Source organism: Nicotiana tabacum, chromosome 18 (genome assembly GCF_000715075.1).
Source record: "Nicotiana tabacum cultivar K326 chromosome 18, ASM71507v2, whole genome shotgun sequence".
NCBI lineage: Eukaryota > Viridiplantae > Streptophyta > Magnoliopsida > Solanales > Solanaceae > Nicotiana > Nicotiana tabacum.
Genome location: NC_134097.1, coordinates 56478494 through 56498000, shown reverse-complemented (window position 1 = coordinate 56498000; position 19507 = coordinate 56478494). Strand labels below are relative to the sequence as shown.

At 35.7% G+C, this 19507-nt stretch overlaps 1 protein-coding gene across 2 annotated transcripts in view; it reads right to left on the bottom strand.

The window, feature by feature from the left end:
• The window catches only part of LOC107797839 (pre-mRNA-processing protein 40A), a 28530-nt gene extending 10557 nt beyond the window's left edge, over positions 1–17973 (bottom strand). Inside the window, exons 1-19 of one of the 2 annotated variants that reach the window (XM_016620761.2) lie at positions 17753–17973; positions 17162–17224; positions 16573–16638; positions 16159–16479; positions 15881–16024; positions 9484–9548; positions 9211–9280; positions 4953–5005; positions 4799–4856; positions 4372–4712; positions 4210–4279; positions 3857–3955; positions 3672–3740; positions 3520–3597; positions 3247–3333; positions 2662–2696; positions 2455–2560; positions 1786–1866; positions 820–912 (exon numbers count right to left, since the gene is read on the bottom strand). In XM_016620761.2, the coding sequence (XP_016476247.1) occupies positions 820–912; positions 1786–1866; positions 2455–2560; positions 2662–2696; positions 3247–3333; positions 3520–3597; positions 3672–3740; positions 3857–3955; positions 4210–4279; positions 4372–4712; positions 4799–4856; positions 4953–5005; positions 9211–9280; positions 9484–9548; positions 15881–16024; positions 16159–16479; positions 16573–16638; positions 17162–17194 (1869 nt within the window). In that variant the 5' untranslated portion in view covers positions 17195–17224; positions 17753–17973. The remainder of the gene's footprint in view (positions 1–819; positions 913–1785; positions 1867–2454; positions 2561–2661; positions 2697–3246; positions 3334–3519; positions 3598–3671; positions 3741–3856; positions 3956–4209; positions 4280–4371; positions 4713–4798; positions 4857–4952; positions 5006–9210; positions 9281–9483; positions 9549–15880; positions 16025–16158; positions 16480–16572; positions 16639–17161; positions 17225–17752) is intronic. The other variant, XM_016620762.2, reaches the window with a different exon arrangement.
• Positions 17974–19507: the final 1534 nt, after the last annotated feature.

Below are 19507 nucleotides of genomic sequence, written 5' to 3'. Positions count from 1 at the left end.
GGATAATCAGCTAGTAAAAATGGTCTTTTTTTCTTTTAAAAGGACAAGAAGATAGAGAGGAAATGGACACCTCAACAGAAACTTTAGGGAGAAATTCAAAAATAGTCAGATTTACAACTGGTCGTTCAAAAATAGCCCAGTTTCAAAAGTAATCGAAATTTAGCCACTTTTCATGTAAAGATAAATCTGAGCGAAAACACTGTTCAAAAGTGGCTCATATGATGGAGTTGCGGGATAAGTATGCGGGAACTCCAGCATAATATGATGGAGTTCCAGCATAAGTACACTAGAACTCCAGCATAATATACTGGAGTTCCCGCAACTATAATTGTCCAGTATAATATACTGGAGTTTGGAGCACTGGTGCTCCAGTACATTATACTGGAGTCAGCAAAGTATACCGGTCCAGCATAATATGATGGAGTTCATACACAGGTGCACCGAACTCCAGTATATTATGCTGGACCGGTCTCTGTTGCAGCAAAATAGTGGCTATTTTTCATTGACTTCGTAAATGTTGGCTATTTTTGAATGACCGGTCCAAAAACTGGCTATATCGTGCTATTTTTATGAAACTTTAGGGCATAAATTGGTTGAACTTTAAAAGAAACGTGTACATTTAAAGTCACTTGTGTGGATTATCCTTTACAAATTTGAATAAGCTATCCCTGTTTCTCTTAATAGACTCTGCATTCCATTCCAGTAACTTCCCTGAATATTGTTTAGAAATTTCAAAAAGTTAACTTCTTTCTGACTAGACTTTGCACTCCATTCCAGTAACTTACCTGCATAAAAAATTTACCTGCATAAAAAATTTACCTGGAAAATATCTAAACGATCGATTTTTTCAAGGCGCAAACATCTTTCATCATCTTCCAGAAGATCTTGGACTTTGCGCCACTGGGTATCTACCTGTGGCTCCAATGCAACCAAGTAAGAATGAACTCCCAGGAAATAAAAGGGACAAAAGGGAGAAAGTGATAGAAAGATCCAACTACCGGATCTACTTGGGGGAGTGGGGTGAAGAAAGGCTTAAAAAGTACTCCCTCCGTTTCAATTTGGATGAGATAGTTTGACTTGGCATGGAATATAAGAAAACAAAAAAAAAAAACTTTTGAAACTTGTGATCTTAAAAGCTTAAAGGGTAAAAGAATGTACGAAAAGAAGGGGATAAAGATAATTTTATGACATTCATATCTTGAATTAATTAATAAATAAAAGATAAATAAATAACATTCACGAAAATTATTGATAAATTTAGACAATTGAAGAATTTTGAACAGTATAACATAAGTTTAAAAATATATAAATATTTCCAAAGAAAGAAAATATATATCTATATTATATTTAAAAAGAAGCAATATCAAAATATTAATCCAATTGACAAGTTAATAAAAAGCCATATTAGTAAACAAATAGTCATAAAGGAAAAATACTAACTTAATAAATAATAAACAGGGAATAAATAATTTATTTGATTATTATATGACGTGTATCCTTTGATTTTATAGATTTTATTATATGTCTGTACACTACATTAAATAATAAAATAATAACTAATATTTATTAAAATAATATAATACATTAGATCATAATTTTATAAGATTAATATTCTATCAAATTATCCGCGCATCGCGCGGGTTCTAACACTAGTTAAGGATAAAATGGGTAAAATGAAGAGTTTACAGTTGAATTATTTTCAATTGTAGAAATGTGTCATTCTTATTGGAACGGACTAATAAGGAAAGTGTGTCATCTAAATTGAAACGGAGGAGTAACAAATACCTTGATAAAGCCACAAGTCTCCAAAAAATGTCTGTACTCCAATCTATTTTGTCGATACTCCTCTTGAGCCTTTGCCCTCTCCTGGAATAACATATCAAATAAGGACAAAAGACAGAACTGCGCTCATGAAACAGGGTGCTACTTGGTAGGATTTAGATGAATACAAAAGAATGAGCATTATCAATAAGAGAGTTCGGATAGAATCGGTATATCACCGATTCGATCCGAGCTCTTGGAATTGGAATAAATGGCGTCAAACCATCGGGTTTATCGTTTTTCTAATTTCTTCTCCAGCCGAGTGTGAAAGATTACCTTTTGATTTACCAGATGCGTCTTTTGTCGAAATGGAATGGCTTTTCTTTTCTTTTTTTATTTATTATTTATCGTGAATAGGGAATCATTACACATAGTAAGCCGGATCAGCGTATTTTTTTGTTTTATGCCTCGTAACTTTTCCTCAGCCTGACTTGGGCGCATTTAACCAAACCACAAATTTTTGAAAAGAAATACACAGGGTTTTTCTCTTTCCATTGCTTATTTTTCATTCGCTTATTTAGCAACAATACAGTCGTCAACTTGAACAAATTTTATGTGATTCATGTCTTGTTTCAAAAATCTGGGCGATGCATATTGCGTGCATTTACAAAAGTGACAATTGCAACAGCTTACCTTTTTCTGCAGATCCACCAAGTAGTTCCTGAAGAGATCTTCACGATCAGCCTCTCGTTCAACGGCCTTGAACCGTTCATCATCCTCAAACATGGTTACTGCCTTACTGGTTATTACAATATCACAGGAGATGGTTAAAAGGGGGGAAAGCAGCTTCCCTTACTTCAATTAGCACGTATAAATTGAAGGGGAACTTCTGTCACCTACCTCCATCTAGTAGATGAAATGAGTTCCTTGGACTCCTAAGACAGTTAAAGTAAAACCAGGTTAAAACTCTATCACATAGTTATAGACAACAAATGATGTCTGACATGTCACGATAGATGCACAAGTGATAACAAATTCTTGGGGTAACTTCTCTTCTTTATAGCAAAATTATCACTTAATAAAGATTCTTTAGAGCAAAGGAATTATAGCGAGTTTTAGGAAATTGCTACTAACATGCTTCAATCAATTGATAAACTATGGCCTTAAGTTAGGATTAGCTACATAAATCCTCTATATCCTTCTGTTCTATTCAGGCCCATTTCATTCCAATACTATATAATCACAAATGATATGTAGGATATAAACTGGGATTCCACTTTTTTTGTTGATAAGGTAAAATGGGACTCAGCTATTAGAAACTTTATCTTGAGAGCAAGCATAAGATGAAGGATTATTTTACAGGCAGTACGGTCCAAAGAAACCTTTTTAAGTACTCTGTGCACATCGTTACTAACAATAAAAGTAGAGGTAAGAGCAGAACCGGCCATGAAAACTATATCAGGACCTTTAAGGAGGACTTTTTACCTCTAACATCTTTGTGAATTCTTCTTTTGCCTTTCTTTGTCTATGGCGCCTCTCCTCAGCCTCCTGTTTCTTCCTTTGCATCAAGTACTGTTGGAGAGTAGATCAACACTCAAAAACCGATTGGTAATACCTTTCAATATTCTCACTCCAGATTGACAAATATCATGATTGATATGTCATACATCACATCCCAACACATGAAACAGAAGTAGCAAAATTTCTACTGGGGGGAGGGAAGAGGACAGTTTAACAACTATAAAACCCTGTGGTTACCTCATTGAATGCCTGTTTCCGCTCACCAAGAGTTTTCAGAGCGCCATATCGCTTATCGTTGATTATTACTCGCATTGTCTGGTATAATAGTTCACTATCAGTCTCATGTGTTTACAAATAGATTCTAAACTAAAATAGCATGTTCGACTAACCTGCTCCCATGTCCAATCAGATTCAACATTAGCAAACTCTAGCAGCGCTTTGAACGCATTTTTAGCCTCCTAAAAGATATAAAATAAGTAATAGTGGAATATTAAGCACAAAGCAAAAAAAAAATAATTAGAGAAACACATACTATCACTTTACCTGCTTGGTACTCATAAAAAATTCATTTTACCTGCTTGGTCGCATATAGAAAAGGTTCTTCTTCTGTTGTTTTCTCCTCTGCAGGTACCACATTAACCTTCCCAGCAACTGCCATGCCCTTCTTTGCCTCCTATAAGTCACGTTTTAAACAATAAATTTAACAAGACAGAAATAATTTATCTCAATCTATTATGCACAAGAATCCCACAATCGGACAGAGCGGAGGAGCATTTCCAAGGTATGGCAGGGCTCATGTAAAAGAGGTGGGAGCATATTCTCTGCCCCTGCTGGCAGTGGCAGGGGGGAGAAAGGGCAAGTCTTTTTGAAACGGATTTGCCAGTACAATCAAATTTCAAATAGAGCTGCTGAAGGACTCGGCCATACCTCAATATCCTGAATAGAAGCTCCACTTAAAGAACTAGAAACTTGCGGAGATAAATTTTCAAAGCCACTCCTAGAAATTATTGAAGAGTAATCTTGAAATGTCAGACATAAATACATGACAGACAAAGTCAAGCCACTGTTAGAAAATGAAGGGGTCCATACATTTGTGTCTGACTGGCATTAGCTAGAGCAGCAGATCCTGTACTCCCTGAAACAGCGGGTGAAGAGACACCAGATGAACTTGGCATCGCAGGGGTCACAGCAGGAATGGCTGATGATCCAGAAACCACCAGAGGTGAAGCATGATCAGAAACAGCAGATGTAACTGGAACAGGGCTTGAAGCTACTCCAGAAACCGTTGAAGAAGGGGTGAAGCTAACCGGGGTGACAGCAGATGGTTGTTCTGTTGAAGTTACAGCTGCAGTGACTTGCACACCAGAAGTTGTGCTTGCTCCGGTCTGAACTACTTGACCAGCAGATTTTTCCGCCAGTTCACGAGCCAACTGATGGTACATGCTGATGAATTAGTTCCATAACAAATAGAGAAAAAACAGAAGTATCCGATAAAGGAAATATATCCTTCACGAACCTTTAGTTCCTCAGGTATTGTCCACTTAGACTGCTTTGTTTCTTTGTTGTAGTAATACCTGAAGATCCCAACAATACATAATCATTAAAACAGAATTGAAAAGCATATCACAGCAGCCAAGAAGAACCAAAATGCTTGTACTGGTAAATCTTACTTTCGACCATCTGCAGTTGTGAATTCTTTCCATACCGTCGACGCATCAGCTCTCTGTTAAAGCACAAAACATATGCACAGTTTAAAAGTATATCTCAAACTAAAAGGGCAGTAATGAACATCTGAACAGCATTAAAAGTCTCCCAACGTTCTTGTTCCAGGCACTAATGAACAAATAAACATGAGCAAGCCCAGTACTAATGAACTTAAAATTCAATTAGCAATAGGCAAGGCAGCCCTATATTATAGTGTAAACAATGACAGAAAAAAGGTAGTTGTCATAGGCATATAAATTTACGTGATAATTAGTGAGATAAATGCTACCAGGTGTGATATCCTATGTTGCGCGGACTCTCCAAAATGTAGCCGCACCAGTGTCGGATCCTTCAAAAATGCACTACTTTTGGAGGATCCGACACATATCCGGCCACATTTTCGGAGAGTTCGAGCAACATAGGTGATATCACAATCTGCCAAATGCATGCAGCTTTTAAATACCTTGCCACAAATTTTGAATGATTCATCAGGAAAAGAATCAAATGAACTTGGTCAATAAAATAAAAGATACCCAAATATCTCACCAACGAACAACTCTCTGTCGAACCTTTTTACCAAGAAACAAATTAAAAAAACCGTTTGCAACAATTATTTAGAGGAATATATTTACTAGTTGCAGAAAGAGGACATTTTCAGCAGAGGAAAGAAAGGGCACAAATTCAAAAAAAATTGGATCAAATAAGCAAAAGAACTGTACTGTCAATGGAGAAATGATAAATCCAAAGAAGTAGCCAACTTTGAAACTCAATTGAAGAAAACTGCTGGAGTGCCTAAAGTACAACTGTAGCACGTAATGTTAAAACAGCAACAACATCATCTGGCAAAAACAAATTTCTTTGGCAAAAAAATAAAAACAACACCATCTAATTCCAAGCTGGTTGGTTCAGCTACAACTCTAGCACTTTATGTTAATCGCACCTTTTTTTAACATGAATTCAACCATTAAATTGTACTTTTCAGTTGTGTCAATCAATTTAGTATCAATCAAAAGATGATACTTCTTATCAAGTAGAAAAGGGTGTTTTAACCATTAAATGAAAATCATACAACCGTAAAGATAGTTGAAAGAAACACAAGGAAATTATCACAAAATATTCCAAGACAAAAGCATGTTCACTCCACGTAAAATTATATGTTTACTAGTGGATATGAGAACAGTAGTTCTACCTGTCAACTAGAAATGTCATAAACATCAAGCATGTCATGTTCGACAAGAAGATGTGAAATCACAAAGAACTGAAATAAATTGGCTCATTAAAGGGAAACCTTGGTGTAACTGGTAAAGTTGTTGCCATGTGACCAGGAGGTCACGGGTTCAAGCCATGGAAACAGTCTCTTGCAGAAATGCAGGGTAAGGCTGCGTACAATAGATCCTTGCGGTCCGGCCCTTCCCCAAATCCCGCGCATAGCTTGAGCTTAGTGCACTAGGTTGCCCTTTTTTTTATTGATGGTAATAATCAACAATGATCAGATTTCAGATCAAGAAATAAAGGTTAATGAAGTACTTGCGCATCTGAACCAACTTCGACAAAAAAAATCATGATCAAACTAAATTGTTCCCAGCTTACAGATCTGACAAATTCTATCTCAGATGAATTTGTTAGGTAAGGAAAGTTTTCCACTTACAGAGAGGAAAGCACTAGGAAAAAATCTAATCTATACAACTAAAATCTCTGTCAGCATCTCTGGCTCCTTCTTCCTCCTTGTCACCCCCCCCCAAACCCGCCCCGGGCCGTTTCTCTCCCCCTCTGCCTTCTTAATTATCCTCAATTGGATGGAAACCTTAACACACACTTTTTAGAGAGGTAAAGGTGTGCATCAAAATCTCCTCCAAATTGGAAGAGACAGTGGAGAGAAAATTTAGAGGATTAGATACCAAAAGAAGTTGAGGAAGGTGACACATGGAGAGACAGGCATTGGAGACCAAAGAGAGGCTCACATAGCAGCAATCTTCACTTTCCTAGTGCTTTTAAGTCAAGCAAGCAAGCAGGGGTGTTCACAAAAGGGGCAATACCACTCATGAAGAAAATGGCTGGATGAGGAGAACCAACAACCAGGTTGCCAAATTGAAGTAAAATAGTACTTGAAAGAGAGGCCAATTACCTAATTAAGGCCATTAATAAGAATGGAGACAAATAAATCTCCTGAGGGACACAAGTCAGGAAGATAAAGGAATTAGGGATGTCCAAAGTGTATTTTTGGATCTGATCAGGAAAAGGGAAGGAAGTTCAAGACAATTATCAAAATATTGAAAAGGAGCCAAGAAAGGACAAAGGACAACCAAATTCAGAGAATTGAGGTTAAGACACAAGGAAGGGTACAAAATTAGAAGGAATCCATAGCCGGAAGATTCTACAAAAGAAATTGTTGAGTTACATAGTTGTCCTTGAATTGTGTAACAGATACCAGAAGGGTTTACAGAGGTCCCGTTTGCTCAACCCATTGCCTCAAAATTTTGGGTTGGATGCTTAACTTCTTTCAGTTAATGAGATGGCTCAACGGAAGGGTGACAATAGTAAACAATGTATTAGATGGAACACGTTAAAACCTGCTCATGATTCACGGGACAGCTTACCCTAACCCCGGAATGGATCTAAGAAGTTGGCATATGGCTAGGGTGAGAAAGGACCGAGTATTAGGGTGAGATATAGCAGAAGGCCTAGAGCACCATTCCAATGTGCATTTTCTGGAGAATATGGCTTGAGAGGAACCACAGATGCTTTGAATGGAAAGCAATCCATTTTTCCTTTTTCTGAAAGCTAGATCTGTTAATGCTTTGTTATTTTGGAGTGGATCTCAAACAGTAAATGAGTTGACATAACATTGACCTTATCAAAAAATGGCATATCATACTGAACATCCTAGAATATTTCCATCTTTAGAGGAGAAGAGTCCAACAACACTTCTGTACATGAATGCACCTTCTTGGTGCCTAATAAGAAGAGAAACTTTTGCTTATTTTACAAGAAAAAAGGAAAAATGAACTTAAATCTGTCCAAATGATATCAAAGATCCTAAATTCAAGTCTCACTGTCACCCATTACCAAAAAGTACACCCCTGTTCCTGGCTCAACAGAAACAGACCACCCAAAAGTGAGGGCTTATTAAGACAGTAATTAATTAGTAGGAATGTATTCTCTCTAGCAACTTAAGCTTTGAGATAAGGCGAGTTACATAATTCAACATGGTATCAGAGCCAACATTTGGTAACATCATTATCACACTGGTAAGTTTACGTTGAAGTTCACATGAGAAACCCAAAATCGTGTAACCATGCGGGAGAGTCGATTAAATAGTTGTCTCACATGATATGCATGAGGGCTTCCAAAGGATTTTATAAAGCTCTTAGGTTGGTCCAGCCTCTGTTTTAAGGTTTTGGGTTGGATGCTTAAGTTCTTTCATAGAGATAGCTGCCTTATCTCTGCAGCAGAGTGATATCTCGAACCAAACCTTTTCATTTCGGAGCCTGGTCCTTTTACAGGGGTCAACAGTTGTTAAGCTAAGTCACATTTCACAAATTGGTATTTCACTTGCCACAAAGGGCAGAAGCATTCTGGTTATTACTTGAGGCTCATCTGCTGTGCTCCTCTTCACAAATTAAATTATCCAAACAAAAATAGATAAATCCAGTCTATGACAACAGAAACTAGGAGAAGCTACTAAGAACAGGAGGGGAAAACAAACTTCTCCTTCAAAAAGATTACACAATAAGATAAAAGTGCAATGCTGTGAAATTCCTCAATAAACATCAATGAATGTCAATAAGATGAGATAAAAGTCGGAGAATTTCCTCCTCAGTGAATACAGAGAAATGGAGCTTCAGTTTTGACAGGAAATTTATAACAACCAACCATGTATGGCCCATTCCACATAATATCAAGTTAATAAATTGCAACATAAGATGGACTAACAAATTGTTGTCTGCCTTGAGAAAGTGAAAGCACCTTCACTTTGAGCACTAATCGCAGTTGTTTATATGCCCATGACTTGCCATGACATCTACAAACCAGTGGAAGAACATGCAAGGAAAAGTAGAATACACATAAAACGATTTTGAACTAGTTAACTTCTACAGCAGTTGTTAACATCCACAAAAAGGAAACAATATTGCAGATTTTGAGAAGCAAATGAAAAGCGCACTCTAATGAACAGTGCGTAAGACTTCAATAATCAAAGAAACAGCAATTAAGAGTACGACTAACCTCTAAAGGTGTCATCAGCTCCAAAGGCTTCTCCCAGCTGGATTGCTTTGTAATTTTATTGTAGTAATATCTAAATAAGCCAACAAATTAATCAATCAGTCAACTATACACCTCAATCCCAAACTAAATAAGCCGGGAAGAAATGGAACGTTCGAAGAGCTATATCTTAGCACTGCAAGCAGCACAATTTGACTTCTGAGAGATGGTCAAGTAAAATGATTTAATTGACGAACGGCAAAGTCCTAAAAAAAGAATGCCAAAAATCCAACTCACCGTCTCCCATCAGCAGCTTCATACTCTTGCCAGTCAGACGCATTCTGTGGTGAAGCTGTGCCCGCCTAATCACAGTGCAATCGGTAAGGTAATAACCACAGGAAGAATCAAGCCACCAGTACGGATGTCAGCCACAGAGAGGGTCAAAGTTAAGTGCTTAGAAAGAGAATAGTTCAACTTCCAGTTATGGTATTGAAACTCCATTTGCAATTACAAGGTACAACAAACTTCGCAATGCATTAGAAAACCTTGCACAGTCTTTTTTCATGGCAAACTATGTTATTTGAGATAATAAGATGAAACGATACATCCAACAACCATTACATTGCTCAATATCCAAGATACAGAAATGCTCTCCATGTTTGAGTAGACCAAAATGACAAGACCTTTTTTACCTCCACACAAAGCAGTAAAAGAAAATTCTGAAAGTCTTTTATGCTTATGCTGCTATTGGACCCTTTTTCTACTGTTCTTCGTTTTCTACTACTCCCTCTGTTTCAATTTGTTTGTCCTAGTTTATAACTAGGCACAAAGTTTAGTTTAATAAAGAAAAAAGACTTTTGAAACTTATGACCTTAAACATGCCATAACATTTGTGTGGTTGTAAAATTTTTTAAACTTGTGGTCTTAAACAAGTCATAGCATTTGTATGGTATAAATGCTTCCAATTAAGGAAATATAAGAATGTGGCAATCTTTTTGTAACGGACTAATAAGAAAATAGTGCCAATCTTTTTTGGAACGGACTAATAAGAAAATAGTGCCAATCTTATTGTCACAATTTATCTTTTCGTAAATTTACAATTTTGGCAGGTGTAGGATTTGTTGATCTGATTTCGTGGTTATCTAAATTTTTAAGCCAATTTTAGCTGCTGGATTGTCAATTATTTATGCCCATTGTCTTCCAGATATACGTTCTTTCGTCATGAATCTAATGGACTCCTTATTTTGTCTGAACTCTAGACACAATAGTTTATTAGTAAGGAATATAACAAATATATGCTTCTTTCTAGGTTCAGCATTTTCGACTAATTGTGTATTTGGGATGCTCGAACATTTTAACCTTTTCCGCACCCAAAATTTTCCATCTTGGTTTATCTGCTTGTTTTCCTGAGCGGGGGGGTCTATTGGAAACAACCTCTCTATCCTCACAAGGTAGGGGTAAGATCTGTGTACACACTACCCTCCCCAGAGGGCCCAGACCCCACAGTGTGATATAATACTGGGTATGTTGTTGTTGTTTATCTGCTTGCTTGCTTAATGTTTTTTTTTTCTTGTTGATTCCCCCAAAAATAATTTAAGTGAGTATAACTTAAAAGTTTTTTCCAAAAACAAAAGAATAGATAAAGCTTTGCAAAGAAATTATACAAAGCTAAAGATGGTCAAGGGTATAATAGTAACATATTTTTTAAACAAAAAATTACTATATTTTAACTTATATGATGTGTACTATTTTTTTAATACAACCAAACATTGATAAAGAAATAATCCCTGCATAACAAATACCTACATAACAAATCCCTACATAACAAATCCCTGCATAACCAATAATTGCATAACTAATCCCTGCATAACTTATCTCTAAACCAAATGACCCCCCTAGTGATCCTACAAGATATAAGGGGTTGATTGCTAAGTCGAATTACCTTACAATGACTAGACCTGACATTTATTTTCCTACGAATGTTATAATTCAATTTATGGGTTCTCCCTGAAATAGTCATTGAGATGCAATTTTTTGAATTAAAATCAGCTCCAGGCAAAGAACTACTCTTCGAGCATCAAGCTATGAGCAGATCATTGAATATATGGATGTTGATTGGGGGAATCACCTTCTAATAGATGTTCTGCTTCTAGATGTTGTGTTTTAGTAGGAGGTAATTTGATGGGTTGGAAGATTGCTCACTCTAATGCAGAAGAAGATTATCGAGCAATGGCTATAGCAACTTCTGAGCTAGTTTGTATCAAACAATGGTTCAAAGAATTAAACTTTGGAGAAATCAATTAGATAGAACTTATGTGTGATCATCAAGCGGCCCTTCAAATTGCGTCAAATCTGGTATGATATGAGAGGACTAAGCATAGTGAGATGGAATGTCACTTTATCAGAAAAAAGATACTCTCAGGAGATATTGTTATAAAATTTGTTAAGTCAAATAATCAGCTTGAAAATATTTACATCAAGTTCCTCGCCAGTCCTTGTATCAGTTGCATTTAGTTGCATTTGTAACAGCTCGGTACATATGACTTATATGCACCAGCTTGAGGGGAAGTATTAGTTAGTTAATGTCTATATAGAAGACTTAGGCTTCATTTGTCTTTTTTAAAGATTAAGACATCTGAATCTGAATACATATTTGAATATCAAGATGTGTATTAAGATTAAGACATCTTAATCTGAATACACATATTAAGATGTGTTTTAAGATCTGAATAATAAATGATTAAGACTGCTTTTTTTAAACATCTGAATATATAAAATTTATCTTTATTTAAAAATTAATAAACATAACAACAACAACATACCCAGTATTATCCCACATCGTGGGGTCTAGGGATGGTTGTGTGTACGCAGACCTTACACCCCTACTTTGTGAGGATAGATAGATTGTTTCCAATAGACTCTCGGCTCAGGAAAGCATTAAAAATTAATAAACATAAATTCAAATAAAATACTAATTAATCTACTATTCTAATAATCTATATATATATGTTCACCATAAAGTCCTTTTACCAGAGTATGTTGGTGAGAGGAGACCACTTTTCCATACTACTCGATCTGGATTCCTAAGGCGCCCACGAAGGTGTGCTTTTTTGCATGGCTAGCGGCGAGAGGAGTGATTTTGACTGCTAAGAATCTGCGAAAAAGGGGAATTACACTTTTTAGTTGGTGTTATATGTGTAAAAGCTCAGGGGAAGAAGTTGATCATCTTTTGTTGCATTGCTCTGTGTCCTCGGCGTTGTGGAGGGTGATCCTGAACCTTTTTGGTGTTCAATGGGTGATGCCAAGCACTGTAAAAGAAATGCTATATAGTTGGGCCGGTTTTCGTAGAAGAAGAAAGTAAAAGGAGTGGAAGTTCGCCCTGTTAGCTATCATGTGGATAGTTTGGGGGAAGAGAAATAGGAGAGCTTTTGAGGGGATTGAGTCTCCTTTTTCACATCTTAAGAATAGTCTTTTATCTTTGATCGCTTTTTGGTGCACTCATATAGCCCCTATTTGTATTGAAGATTGGGCGTCTTTTGTAGAGAATCATGTTCTAATGTAAATTCTCTACTTTTTGGTATACTTCTTGTATACGGAAGTTCTCTCCCTTTTGATTAATATAATTTACCTTATCAAAATAAAATATATATATATATATATATGGTAGTTGGTGGTGGTGATGGCTTATCAAAATAAAAAAAATAAAAAAAAATAAAAATATATATATATGGTAGTTGGTGGTGGTAATGGCTTATAGAGGTGCTTGTGAGTGCCGACTAGAGTCAGTTGGTGGTGATTTTGGTTGATAGTGGTGGTTCTGGGCAGTAGCTCGTGGTGATTGGTAGCGAATGGTTGATAATGGTGGTGGTGGGTGTTGATAGTCAATAATTGTGGGTGATGGTGGTGGTTCTGGTTGTGAGGAATGTGATGGTGGGTAGTGGTAGTTTATAATAGTGGGCAGTGCCGGCTATAGTTATTGATGGTGATGGGGTGGTAGGTGGTCATAGTTGAGATGGATGAGTGTGTGGTTATGGTTAAAGATGATGGTGGTGGGGGTGGTAGTGGTGGCGGCTATGATTGAGGATGGTGGCAATGGCAGTAGTTGATAATGGTAGGCGATGCCGGCAGTTAGTAATGAATGTGGATGATAGCATCTTAATGAAATTAAGTCTTTGCTATAGATCTTAAGCATACAAACCTATTCAGACTCATTAAGTGGTTGTGAAATAAAAAAAACACACTTAATGAGTAAGATCTAAATGATTAAGATTCAGACTTTAAAAATAAACGCACTTAATGTCTAAGATATGAATAATTAAGATTTAGACCTCCATTAAGTGCAAACAAATGAGGCCTTAATGTCCACATTGGAAAAGATGTATTATGTACGATATAAAATACAGGTATAAATAGGGCTCGATATAATACAAAAGCGTTACGCATCTTAATAATACTTTCTCGTGCCTTTACTTTCCACATAAACTATTAGTTGAATGTTATTTTGTCGACGATATAATACCCATTTATGTACTTTTGCTAGCTTTAACAAATACCATTATCTAACCAAAAAATTTAGAAACAACATCGTAGATGGCCATGGCCAACACAAATAGAAAAGGTAAGTTTAAGGTGAAAAGGTGGGAAGGGGAAATGAGTGATTCAGATGTTGCTACAAGCCTTCACCACTGATGCTCTTATTTTGAGGAAGGGGTCACAAGTCCATATGAGAAAATACAAAATATGGGATAAATATTATAACAACAAAAACTCGATATAATCTCACAAGTGGGGTGTGGGGAGGGTAGTAAGTACGCAGACCTTACCCTATCGTGAAGGTAAAGAGGTTGTTTCTAATGGGATAAATACTCAAAGCTAAATTTTGGAAGCATATTATTTTCACGGCCACAAAACTCACTGATTATGATTCAGTAACAACATGGGCTTTTTATTTTTTCATAGTTGTGATTTAGTTTACATGTCTTCATATGATTATACATGTAATATCCCACAATACCAGAAATTTTTCAGATAAGCATTAGTATCAAGCATGTTATATACTTGTTTTTGTTAAATATGGTGGTATCCAAGCCAAATTGAAAACGCTACAATTATTCCACTAGGTATCAACTACCTCCTGCATACCGTGTAAGTACTAAGTAACTCTGTCCTCACCAAGGCTTATACACATAAGAAAAAATACGACGGTATCAAGGCCAGCCTAATGTTTTTCTCTATTGGAATCTGAGCCCTAGTCGGAAGGTTTGCATCCATTTAATTGATAATTGCCAACCAAGTCGATCATGTACTAGACATAGAAACGGATTTTTGGAAACTATTATTTCTGCTCCTTTTGGCAACTTTTGTCAGATTTGTTTCATAAGTGGTGCAATCCTCTTATTATAAACAATGGCCTTCCCACCAATGTCAGCCTGAATTAGTTCAGTCCTACTAAAGATGAGGACAATACAAACCACATACAAATAGATGGGACACGAAAAAAAAACAGTGATAGCATCTGCTATGCTTCATTCGGATTGATAACATGCAATTGCGCATGAAGCTTTCTTCAAGAAAAAAACTCATCCTTGTCATTCAAGGTTGTTTTGCAACAATGTGCTTAATTTATCTATTAGAAATCTCTTATTATTCTTTAGTACGATACTTCATACTTCACATACTTGCACCTCTCACCTATTTCAATAACTTAATCTTGAAAGCTATAGGGTGGAGAACGGAAGAACAAAAACATCTTTACCACTAAAAATAAGTAACTAAAGAAACTTATTTACTTATGCTTGTCACCTGCTAAGCATCTGCTCTAGAATACTGTCCAGTTAGGTATTTTACTCTTCTATTCTTAAATACGACTCTAACAAGATTCCTCATGCTATATACTAGGTCAATAAAATTCCCCAAAAAATGAGTTATGATCATAATGGAACTCTAAAGTCAGTTATCCAGCAGTAGTTTTTAGTTTAGGCTGCCAATAATAGCATAGTTGCTTAGTTATCCTTCCTCTGAGGTATTAAGTCTTGACTTCGAATAGGAAATCATACTTTGAAATCTCCTATCCAGTAACCACTGGAGGAATGCACAAAGATCTCATCTTATTCAGATTCAGCAATTGACACATCACTGAGCAGCGATACTAATAACAATATGATCGATGATAATAGGACTTATTAAAAGAAGTTATCAATGATAATAGGTGTCCATCAGATTGCAGATGAAGACTCCTCCATTGCAAGTTTAACAGGGGAAGTTATCAATGATAATAGGTGTCCATCAGATTGCAGATGAAGACTCCTCCATTGCAAGTTTAACAGGGGGGAAAACATTAGCAGACGCATTTTTGGATGATTTGGCTACAAGTTCAAGACTGTTCTTGAAAAAAGATGATACGACCATTTAACATGCATGAAGATACTGCATAAACATTTTCCACGTAAATCAATCGATTCCACAAACTGGTAACACCTTTTTTTGCTGCAAATATATACAAGATATACTAATATATAGATGACATATCATAAACGAGCATACAAACATAGCCAAGACCCTATGCTGACTTCAAAGAAAAGATCAGACAAACAGCAACATTTTGCAAAAATATGGTAATTCAGAGGCCCCAATTCTTTTTCTTACTTGATTAATGTTGAAAAAAAAGTCAAATCGCTACGGGAAACAAGCATACCGGAACGGATGGAGCTATAGCTGACAATTGCTGATTGGTCAGTAAAGTAGGGGCAGTCACTGGTGTGTTTTGACTTCCAGATGACAGCCAAGGTTGCCCCCCCGAAGGGAAAGAAGGAACATGCATTTGGGATGACGATTGAACCTGAGAGGGCATGTTCAGGCCACTTAGTGCATGGGCAAAAGGAGGTGGTGCAAACTAAAAATGATCACCAACAATATAAAGAAGCCAAAAGTAGGCCAAGCCAAAAGTTCAAGGAACCTTGTGCTATTTCTTACCGTATATGATGATGAAAATGGATTTCCAGCACCACTAACACCAGGCATGTGACTATTCAAAGGCGGAATGACTTGTTGAGGTTGTGGCATACTTGATTGGATAAATGGCATCTGAATTGCCTGAGATAAAAGTATACCATGGCCAGGCTGATTGGGCCTCGGGGGAAACTGTTGCATTGGTTGAGAAAACTGGGGTATTTGACTATGATGACCAGGAGGCATTCCAGCATTTGATGTTTGTCCAACAGGGCGATACTGTGGAGAGGCTGAAATTGATGAAGCAAAGGGCTGGCCTTGCTGTGTTGATACAGCAGGTCGAAACTGTGATATCAGACACACTCGTGATGCACTTAGGATAACAGTCTTGCAAGGAAACAGATAAAATATTTGCACAAAGCAAGTTCAATAGCATACTTGCATGGGAAATGATGAACCAAAACCTTGAGGTGGTGTGGATCCAACTGAAGGAGGCCAAAGAGGCTGTAAAATGAAATACCAAGATTTGAAGATTAAGACCTCCAAATAAAAATGATAAACATTTAGCTGTATGACTAGCATGTTAATCACAAAAGTTAGGAATGATATGCATTTAGTGGTATGTCAACCATCTAAAAGTGTTACAGTAAACACAGGATTCCAGATAACCTTAAAACGGTAATATAAGACTTAAAATTAGTGAGCCACAATTTAGCAGGCAAAAATTGTTCTCAAGCTTACAATTGAGGACACACCTCTGCAACATTCCGCTGAATAGGTTCAAGTTAAAAATATGTATATTCCACTTTCATTTCTTTAATCGTCTTTTAGCAGAATCAACCACATTCTTCTCATTATTCTATTCTCATGCTTTTTGTTAGGCATGTTCTTTAAGTAACTCGTTTTGCCAGCAACACTAAATTAAAGTTCCCTTCCAGATGATGAGCAGCAATCCGTACTCTTTTTAGCAAAATAAGTTGCATACTATATATTTCAACAACAAAGACAATACACCTAGACAAATTACCTGTGGACCAGATGGCGGAGGATTACTGGCCATGTCTGCACATATATAACTATCCACAGAAAACTGCACATTACAAATACATGATTAGCAAAAGCAAATATCAACCCTCCCTCCGACCTAAAAGGACACGATTCAGAGTATTAAGGGTTAAATCATCTCATTTTAGGAGTAAGTTTGGACATTCCTCTCAAATTTTTTAAAATAAAATTTACATATTCAAAAAGTAACATACTATAACTCTTTTTCTTCATTCGATATGGTTTCTACATCACACTATACCAACACGGCAACTCACCCCCCCCCCCCACGGGAATCAATAGTGGACATTCTTGCATTTGTTTTTTATACAAAAAGTTTATAAAATACGCTTGTAAAAACAGAGGTCAAAAACAAAATTTATATAACTCGTCAATTCAGATACAACAAAAATGCACCAAAGTGAATCGACGGTGATCATAAAACCATTGTAAAGGGAAAAAAAGGAACAAAATTTGCAAAATCAACAAATTGGTAACCAACTATGGAGGGAATGTGAAAAAAACTGACAATATAAGTTGGCGCAGGGATAGGAGATGGATATAAAGAATTTACCTGAAAGAAGATTCAGTAAAGCTGAGAAAAGAGAGATTGAAGAGTGAGACTGCAAAAACCGAATATAAACCCTAGCGAGCGAATGAGTCGTGTTCGAATCGATAACACCGGCGTGGCTCGGACCCAGTGCGTACAAGAAAGGAGGCCCCAGCCCCCAAGTACTTATTCTTTTTCTCCTTTCTTATTTTCTTTTTCTCTTCCGTTGATTTAACTAGGTACACTTCATATATTTCAGTAACTCGTCTTATAGTACGCGCACTTGTGACGCTCAGCGAAAGATTTTAAAAACCCACATAAATATTATTAGGAATTGTGTTTTGAGTTACAAAATGGCATTTAAAGAAAATAGTGTAAATTCCTAAAAATGATGAATGTTAATTCTATTTTGCTAACTCAATAACGGAAGAAACATGTTCCACACAAGTCCTCATAGACTTAACTCAATTATTTACTCATTTATTATTTGAAGGAACATTTTATTTATTCCAAGAGAACCACTTGGAATTAAAATTGAAAGTCTATTCCAATCATTCATCTATGCAGTATTATTATTCAAGGATTTGTATTTAAAATTTCTATTTGTATTAGTTAACTTTAAAAAATTCATACAAGTTTGGACTTTAATGCTTGCTTTTTCAGTTTATTAATCATTCTTAATAGTAGTAAACTCTACTTCAATGTATTATCACACTTAATTTACGAATGATGTTGATATATGGCCTCTCTTATCATTTTGATGGCTCTGTCACAAGAACAATCTTACTATTACGATTCATACTTGTCACTAAGTTTATATTTATATCATAATCAAAGAAAATAATTAAATAAGGTAAAATGTAAGGTAATTTAAAGTTTTCAATAGTAGGATTTGTACGTAGTTCAAGTAAGGAAAGATCTAATAAATAAAATACTGTTCATTTAAAAGTCCTACTATTTAAAATTTTAGATAAAAAAACTATTCAATTTATATAAATCTGTTTTTTATTTAAACCATATAACATAACTATAATTCCTTTCATGTTCCTTTCTAATATTAATGAAAAAGTTTAAAATAATTAAGAATTTGATTATTTTCAGTTAAATAATCCAAGAGAAATTAGTCATTTGATGAAGAAAATATAACCGATTTGAGAAGTATTGATCGATGAAAATGTCTACTTTAGCAATTCTACTCACTGGTGTACATACAGTGATACTATTATTTAGAGACGAAGAATTTAACCACGTGCTCATTCAAGTTGATTCAAATCTTCTTGTGTCATTGAAAATGTTTTCCAATGTATTTACCTACATTTGTAATTTTGATTTGTTATTGACATTCGTACCCAAAAACTTTTAAAATATTTTATGTTGCGGAAGAAAATTCATAAACTTCGACAAAGAAGATATAAAATATAAAGATGCAAGTATTATATTCGTCTGATATTTAATTTGAGTATGATTCGTCAAAGTATTGTCAACACAATGGAAAAAAAATATTATATTTATGCGACATAGTTCAAATAAGAACATATTTTCTATTAATTAATTTTAAAATTCTATATATTATTATTTGATACATAATAAGGAAAAAATTAATAATTAAAATTCAGTTGATTTCAAAGTCCTAATTATTAAAAAATTATTTTACTTGATTTCGTTCCAAATCGTTAGTAAGTATTCAAATGAAGAGATTATCTAACATTGTTTAGTAATAATCTCAAATAGTACTTTTTAAGACTTTAAAATCAATTAAAATTTGCTTGCTTGAAATAC